This window comes from Colobus angolensis, unplaced genomic scaffold (genome assembly GCF_000951035.1).
Source record: "Colobus angolensis palliatus isolate OR3802 unplaced genomic scaffold, Cang.pa_1.0 Scaffold90, whole genome shotgun sequence".
In the NCBI taxonomy this organism is placed as follows: domain Eukaryota; kingdom Metazoa; phylum Chordata; class Mammalia; order Primates; family Cercopithecidae; genus Colobus; species Colobus angolensis.
In genome coordinates this window covers 8,390,283-8,399,310 of record NW_012122932.1, presented here as the reverse complement: position 1 = coordinate 8,399,310, position 9,028 = coordinate 8,390,283, and the positions used below count along the sequence as shown (strand labels likewise).

At 35.3% G+C, this 9,028-nt stretch overlaps 1 protein-coding gene across 5 annotated transcripts in view; it reads left to right on the top strand.

Annotated features, from left to right (window-relative positions):
* The window catches only part of FAM114A2 (family with sequence similarity 114, member A2), a 51,624-nt gene extending 42,852 nt beyond the window's left edge, over window positions 1–8,772 (top strand). For all 5 annotated transcript variants that reach the window (XM_011931642.1, XM_011931644.1, XM_011931643.1 and 2 more), the window contains 3 exons: window positions 2,687–2,759; window positions 5,554–5,607; window positions 7,434–8,772. In XM_011931642.1, coding sequence (XP_011787032.1) covers window positions 2,687–2,759; window positions 5,554–5,607; window positions 7,434–7,568 — 262 coding nt within the window. In that variant the 3' untranslated portion in view covers window positions 7,569–8,772. The remainder of the gene's footprint in view (window positions 1–2,686; window positions 2,760–5,553; window positions 5,608–7,433) is intronic.
* The last annotated feature ends 256 nt before the right edge of the window (window positions 8,773–9,028 follow it).

Genomic DNA, 9,028 nt, shown 5'->3' with positions numbered 1-9,028 from the left:
GACAGTCTTTGGACTCAAACTGCAACTCTTTCCTGAGTCTCCAGTCTATAGGCCTCCCCCATTAGATTTTGCACTTGCCAAGACCCCACAATTGCATGAGCCAGTTCCTTAAAACAAATCACACATATATATATGTGATTATATAATTTATATATTATATATTTTTATATATGGGTCCGTGTGTTACATGCATAGAATGTATAATGATCAAGTCAGAGTATTTGGGGTATTCATCACCTTGAGTGTTTATCATGTCTATATGTTGGTATCATTTCAAGTGCTCTACATTACTTTGAAATATACAAAATATTATTGCTAAATATAGTCACCCTATTTTGCTATCAAACATTAGAATTTAGTTTTTCTATCTAACTGTATGTTTGTACTCATTAACCAACTTCTCTTCATCTCCACCCACTCACCTACCCACCTTTCCCCATTTCTGGTGTCACAGTTGTTCTATTCTCTGTTTTCGTAAGATCATGTTTTTCTAGCTCCCACATATGAGGGAGAACATGAGGTGTTTGCCTTTCTGTGCTTGGCTTATTTCACTTAACCTCATGACCTGTAGTTCTATCCGTGTTGCTGCAAATGACATTTTCTTTAATAGCTGAATAGTATTCCATTATGTATGTGTGTGTGTGTATGTATATATACACACACATATATATATACACACACACGCACCACATTTTCTTTATCCATTTGTCAGCTAACTTAGGTTAATTCCACATCTTTGCTTTTGTGAATAGTGCTGGAATAGTGCTGGAATGCAAGTGCAGGTATCCCTTTGATATATATATTTATTTATTTTCCTTTGGCTAAATACCCAGTAGTTTGGTAGTTCCATTTTATTTTTTGAGAAATCTTCATACTCTTTTTCATAGTGGTTGTACTAATTTAGGTTCTAACAATGTATAGGAATTCTTTTTCTTGGAATTGTTGCCAGCATCTATTATTTTTTTGTCTTATTTTTTGAGATGGAGTCTTGCTGTGTCACTCAGGCTGGAGTGCAGTGGCGCAATCTTGGTTCACTGCAACCTCTGCCTCCCATGTTCAAGTGATTCTCCTGCCTTAGCCTCCTGAGTAGCTGTGATTACAGGTGTGCACCACCATGCCCAGCAAATTTTTGTATTTTAGTAGAGATGGGGTTTCACCATGTTGGCCAGGCTTGTCTCAAACTCCTGACCTCAAGTGGTCCACCTGCCTTGACTTCCCAAAGTGCTGGGAGTATAGGCATGAGCCACCATGCCCAGCCATTTTTTTGTCTTTTTAATAATGATAGCCATTCTAACTGGGGTGATATGATAGCTCACTGTGGTCTTGATTTGCATTTTCTTGATTATTGATGCATCAGTGATATTGAGCATTTTTTCATGTATCTGTTGGTCATTTGTATGTCTTCTTTTGAGAAATGTCTATTCATGTCCTTTGCCCATTTTTTAATGAGTGTTTTTTACTTTTACTGTTGAGTTCCTTGTATATTCTGGATATTAGTCCCCTGTCAGATGAGTAGTTTGCTTTTTTCATCTTACTCAGTACATATCACCCACTGTGACTAGAACTTTTGCAGTTAGTGGTGCAACAGCAAAAGTAGCATGATTTCTTTCTCCTTCTCACAGTTTTATGGGTAGGAGATTCATTCTTATTGTAGATTTAGCTGCCTCAACATATAATTTTATTTTTTCTTACAAAGTGAGGATCTCTTACCTTTTCACTTCAAGGAAGCACTTTATGGCTTCTCTTTGGCATGTCTAAATTGCCAGCATCACAATCTTGGGCTTTGGGGCTGCCTTAGCCCATTTAGTGTTACTGTAACAGAATATCTGAGGCTGGGTAATTTACAAAGAAAAGAGCCTTATTTGGCTCATGATTCTGGTGGCTGGAAAGTCCAAGAGCATAGCACTGGCATCTGCTTGACTTCTGGTGAGGGCCGTGTACTGCTCCACAACATGGTAAAGAAGCAGGAAGATGAGTGGGTATGTGCAAAGAGACCTGCATGAGAGACTGGACTTACTTTATAACTACATGCTCTCTGGGACCTAATTTATTCCCACCAGAGTGAGAACTCACTGACTACTGTGATAATTTCATTAATATGTTCATGAGGGCAGTGCCCCCATCATCCAAATAGCTCCCATCCGGTCCCACCTCCTAATACTGCCATGTCGGGAATAAAATTTCAACATGAGTTTTGGAGGGGACATATCAAAACCATAGCAGGGGCCATTATTAAGTAAAATAAGGATTACTTGAACATAAGCACTGTGACAACACAGCGCTCAGTCTGATAACTGAGATGGCTACTATTAATAGCTGACTCATGAATGGGTTCTGTGGGTATGCTGGACAAAGGGATGATTCATGTCCTGGGTGGGATGGAGCAGACAATGAGAGATTTCATCACACTGCTCAAAACGATGTGCTATAAAAAATTTATGAATTACTTATTTCTGGAATTTTTTAAATTATTATTTTCAAGTCATTGTTGACCATGAGTAACTGAAACTGCAGAAAGTGAAACCACTGATAAGGGGGGCTACTGTATTTACTCCCTTGAAAAGCTTTATTCTTTCACATTTAGTACCAGGAGTGATTTGTTCTGTTCTGACAGTTGTTAAATACAGCTTATTAAAAAAATAAAAAAAGAGAAAAGAACATTTCTGACTTTTCCTTTCTTTCCTAGGATGACAATTGTGTTGTGTAAAGAGTTGTCCTCTTTGTCTAAAGAGTTCACCACCTGCCTTACAACTGCTGGGGTAAGAATTCATGCCTCTTATTGCAATAATGTTTGTCTGGTTTCTTTAGCAGTTTAAATATCATGAAATTTGCTCACTTTAAGTGTACAATTCAATAGTTTTAAGTTTTTAGTATATTTACAGAGTTGTGCAGCCATTTCCATAGTCTAATTTTAAAACACTTTCATCAGTCTTCCCCAAAACTTGTACAATCCCCATTCCCTTTCACTCCATGTTTTCCCAGCCCTAAGCACCATGAATCTACTTTCTCTTTCTATAGATTTGGTTGCTTTGCATCTTTCACACAAATGGGATTAAACAATATGTGGTATTTTGTGTTTGGTTTCACTCATTTAGCATAGTGTTTTTGAGGCTTATCCACGTTGTAGCATGTATTAATGCTTCCTTTTTATTACCAAATAATAATCTGTCTTATGGATATATATCACATTTAATTTGTTCATCAGTTGATAGACATTTGGATTATTTCTGCTTTTTGGCTATAATGAATAATGTTGCTGTGAACATGCATGTATGTTTTTATGTGAATATATTTTCATTTCTCTAGGGTAGATAGCTAGGAGTGGAATTGCTGGGTCATATGGGCGATATAGTCGTTAAGGAATTACCAAACTGTTTGCCAAAGTGGCTGCACAATTTTACATTCTCACTAGCAATGTGTAAGGGTTCTAGTTTCTCCATATCCTTGCTAATACTTATTGTTGTTTGTTTTTATTTTAGCCATCCTAGTGGGTATGAAATGGTATCTCATTGTGGTTTTGATTTACATTTCTCTAATGGCTAAAGATGTTGAACATCTTTTTTTTTTTTTTTTTTTGAGGTGGAGTTTCGCTCTTGTCGCCCAGGCTTGAGTGCAATGGCACGATCTCAGCTCACTGCAACCTCCACCTCCTGGTCCAAGTGATTTTCCTGACTCTGACTCCCGAGTGTGTGGGATTACAGGCACCCATCACCATGCCCAGCCAACTTTCGTATTTTTGGTAGAGACGGGGTTTCACCATGTTGGCCAAGCTGGTCTCGAACTCCCGACCTCAGGTGATCCACCCACCTTGGCCTCCCAAAGTGCTGGGATTACAGGCATGAGTCACCGTGCCTGGCCAATGTTGAACATCTTTTAATGTGCTGATTGGCTGTTTGACTTCTCTGGAGAAATATCTATTTCAGCACTTTGCTTGTTTTAAAACTTGGGTTGTTTGTGTTTTTATTATTACTTGTAGGAGTTTTTTTTTTTTAAATGTTTTCCCAATACACGTTTCTTATCAGATTTTTGATGGGAATGTATTTCTCCAAGTTCATGAGTTATCATTTCACTTTTTTGATGGTGTCCTTTGCAGTGAAGTTTTACTCCTCTGTTTTCTTCTAAAAGTTTTGTTGTAGCCCTTATATTTATGTCTGTGATCCATTTTCAGTTAATTTTTGTGTATGGTGTAAGGTAGGGGGCCCTACTTCATGCTTTTGCATATGGATATCCATTTGTTCCAGTACTATGTGTTGAAAAGACTGTTCTTTCCTCCATTAAATTGTCTTGGCTCCTTTGTTGAAAATCAGTTAGGCATAGATATATGGGTTTATTTCTGGATTCTGATTTTCAGTCCATTAATCTGTATGTTTATCCTAATGCCAGTATCATACTGTCTTGATTATTGTAGTTTTGTAGTAGGTTTGGAATCAAGAAGTGTAAGTCATCCAACTTTGTTTTTATTTTCAAGATTTTTTGACTGCTTAGGGCCTTGTGCATTTCCATATGAATTTTAGAATCAACTTGTCTGTGTCTAATTCTAATTAATTTTTGTTCATTTCTATTTATGAAGTTTTCAGTGTTTTTTATGCTATCTTCTGAGACCTGTAATGGAAATACAGACCTTGATAAAATTCAAACTTCAGATTTTGACTGTGGTTTTAAAGAGCAACTCTGTACTTAGACTATGGCAGTGCTCACAGTATGCAGTTGCCAGTCAGTGGGAAAGATGTAGTTAAAGCTAAAGTCTTTTGGGGATTTTCAAAATTGGAATTGTAAAAATTTATGAAGATGTGTGAGTTATGAACGATGATTGAGAAACCAGTAATAATGAGTTAGGATAAAATCAAGGGCATTTTAAACAAGCAAATGAAAATCACTTTATAGTAAGTATATCAGTGTCAGTGTAGCAGCAAAATTACTGTGGGTTCTTAAATTTTATTTATTTATTTGTTTATTTAAAAGCCCTAGTCATGAACATTACATTTGTTTTAATTAAGACCATGGCCTAAGTTAATTTTTTAAAATTTGAGTTTAGATTATTCCTGTAAAGGATAATCTTTTGGTATAGCTTCACTTTTCCCTGTAGTATTTGTTTCCTGAAGTTAATCGTATAAGGCCAAATCCTTCTGTGTGTTCCATAAAGATACTTTAAGCTAGCGTATCAACTATAAGATGCTGACACATACAAGTATTAAATTACATTATTTATTTATAAGACTTTTCTAAACAGCCTGTGTTAAAGACCCTTGAGTTTTTTGAGCACATGTTCCATATCTGCATATTTTGTTTTAAAATGGTTCTAAGATTTTGTGGTCAAATGATACTTTTTAAAGTCAATAAAAAGGTATAAAGCAATACACTCTCAATATGGATAGCACAGAAAGATATTAAGAAGGAAGTTTAAAACACAATTTCACTTTCTGAAGATGACATTTTGCTGTCAGTCCAGACTTTTATAAAATATTTATGTATGTGTGTGTTAAAGTGTGATTGTACTCCACTTACTGTTATTTAACCTACTCTGCTCACATAAAAATGTATTCTTTATTCCAGGTCAAAGAAATGGCAGATGTCCTTAACCCATTAATCACTGCAGTATTTCTAGAGGTTAGTAGTAATTGTTTTTTAAGTCTCTGACTCCAAAGGTATTGTATACTAATTAATTAACTCTTCTGAAGCCTTTTGTTTTTGGCTTTTTTATTTTTTTCACCATATTGGTAATTTAATCATATTTATGTAGACATGACCAAAATAGTGTATATTTGATATGTATTCCTTCCTTATTAATTACAAAGCATACAGTTGAAGCTGCAGGGTAAAGTACAATGGAAGAAGCAGTAGATTATTATTACTTAGTACTAATCCTTGACAGCTTAATAGACAGTTCACAGTAATGAAACACCTTCTGAATACCAGCTGGTAAACATGAAGGGCTGAAAATTACAAACAGGTAAGCGCTGCTTCCTAAAGGACTAAAGTTTATGCAGCGGTTTGTTATGAAGCAAAACATTTTGTCATTTCCTTGCTAGGAAATCATGCTTTGTTTTGTCAGAAAGGTAGTATTTACATACATTATCCTCATCATTCCATTAGATTTGAGAAAGTAGATGGTTTAAGTCAATGGAGAAGAGGATCTTGTGACTGATTATATTACCTCCTTATGTGATGTTTTCTGGATTCCATGTTTTAAGAAGTCTACCTTGAAATTAACTGTGCAAACAATATAGACTTTTTGATGATTTTTTAAAAACATGTTTATGTAAGTCTGGAGGGAAAAATATATATTTGATAGTTAAGTTTTAGATGTTAATTGAAAAAATGTTTTAACTACCAAACTCTTACTTCTCTAGTTTTAAATTCTTTTGACATTACCATCAAGGAAGTGATTTTAATTCTTTAATTACACAGTTTTAATTGAGTTGTCAGGGAAGCTATTTTGATCACTTAAGTAAGTTTTAAAATAAGTTTGTGATTTAGTAAATGGCAGAGTGGTGCAGTAGAAAGGACTTTGTAAACCAGGAGCCCAGTGTTGCTCTGGTTCTTCCTTGATTTGTTGTGTGACTCTGACAAACTTCGTTATTTTCATGCGCAACATAAGAGATTTAACTAGATGATATCTGAGGTCTCTTGTGTGTGGGAAATTGAGTATTAAATGTCACACTGAATTTTAGTTAGGAATACTTGCCATTGATAAATTTTAAAAAGGTAATCTCACTTGATATGGGCTCCCTATTATTTTTAGTTGATTTTTTTTTGCATACAGATATGAAACACTCTTGTCTTTGAAATTATACATTTTGTCTTAATGTAATGAAGTCTCTGTTGATATTCTTTTGAAAGGTGAGGGCTTTTCAGTATAAATGAATTACCCTCAGCAAACTGAGGGTAATGATTCTCTAACACTTCTGAAAAATGTTGTTCAAGGTAGAAATATATCTACACTGTCATCTTTGAAAGCACTATTCTTTGTTTATGTGTGTGAGCAGTTATTGTGCTCACTGATTGCATTGAGTCCATGGAAGAAGAGCTATCATAATGGGCTAGAAATTCTATAGGTGTAGGATTTATAGCCTTCTGAAAGCCTCTTTCAGTAATTGACCACAATATTGTGACAGAATCTATCCCACTCAATAAAGGAATAAATAAGCTTTGAATGCCAAGTCTGAGCAGGTTACCAAAGAACAGCTACCATTTCTGATGGGCAAGTTGGACAAAAATGCTGACATTCTCTTTTGGTGTTCATATCATCTTAAAAGCTGGATCCTTTTCCCTATAATAGAGTTTACCAAAATGGCCAAGTCACTGCTCTTATTTGCCAGGCTATGAATTCAGTTAGATTACAAAAATAATCTGTTCCCCTTGTTGTCTTACAGTATATCTTCTCTTTTAAATAACTAATGTTTTCTCTTTTTTTGTTTTTTCAATCCTGGCAGGCATCAAACAGTGCCTCCTACATCCAGGACGCCTTTCAGCTACTCTTACCTGTGCTAGAGATCTCTCTCATTGAGAACAAGATTGAATCACATAGGCATGAGCTGCAGGGCCAGAAGCCTTTGTTAGAAGATTGAAGAACCAGAGACGTTTTGACCTGGGACTTGTGATGGCCAAGGAATGCCACCTTATCTGGCTACTCCTACAGAAATGAAGGAGTGTGGTTATTTTAGTATATAAAAATTCAGGCAGGAGAGATGGTTTAAAGAGAAAGATTGTTGCCTTCAGTGTTTGATTGAAGTATTCAGGTCCTCACAGTATTCTTTCCAGTTGTTGTAATTCATAAATTATTTGAAAAGAAACTTCTGTAGAAAGTCCAAGAACAGTAACTCTAGATAACGGTTAGTGGGATACTCAGGCAAAAATGTTGGTCTTTCTTTGACATGTTGCAAAATGTTATCAATTTTGTCATGGATATAATTTGCAACCCATGGATACAACTGGTTGATAAGCCAGAGAAAAATAATTTAGTGTTCTAAACTTCATGGCATGTGTGGTTTATTAATGCCATGTATTTTCTCCTTTCTGGAATAAAATCTATGGCTGTAAAAAAACTGAGCATATGTAAACTCTGTGATGCTTACCCTTTATCACATGAATTCTTGGAAATAGAAAGTTTCATCTGCATTTTTAAATTCTTAGTAGATATTTGGCATTGAGGAGAAACTTGTAGACTATACAGCCACATGAATTAACTATAGCAAAGTGCCCTTTTTCTTCACATTGCTCCCCTGTCCCCAGGATGACACATTTCATGTCATAGCTGAACCCTACTCTACTGGATTCAAGGCCAGTAAATGCCATTTGGAGAAGCAGTTTTATGTTTGCTGATATTCTGAGTCTCTTCAAGATGTGTGTCATGTCTACCCTATATGCAGGATAAATTCTTTACAGCAAACTCCAAAGGAATGTTGAAGCTGTTTTAGGAATGAGGTTTTTTTTGTTTGGGTGTTGAAGTGGGCCATAGTCCTTTAGAAATTATGTTCATTTATGACAGGATTTAACTTCTAAGACACAATTTATTTTTTCCTCATTCTTTGTTTGTTTTGATGTATTCTTTAGCATGTTTTTGAATATAACTTTTATCCTCCAGATCTTAAGTCTTCTTTTGCTCTCTTCAACAACTTAGACTATTAAGCTGTCATCTTCCTAAAAGCTGTTTCGGTATCCACTCTTTTTAAAAAAATTCTCCAACTTTGTGGTTTTTAATGATTAAGGTAATTTGTTAGCTTTACCCCTCATCTTCTAAAACCTTTGTATTAAAATGTATTAATCATGTTATTTGATCCTTTCATTTACTTTTGTAAACACGAGCCCTAATATCTTACTCAGACCAAAAAAAATAGGAACGCAAAGCCATAACATAGATTAGTATAAAGACTGTTTCCATGTAATATCTTTCTTTGGGGCAGGAGTCAGTAAGCAAGGAAGATAAATAAATTTGGTTTAAAAACGTATACCAACAGCACTACAGTGTTACTCTGCCTATATTCTGTCTTAATATGATCAGAGAGTTTTTGAATATTCCTTTTTAAAG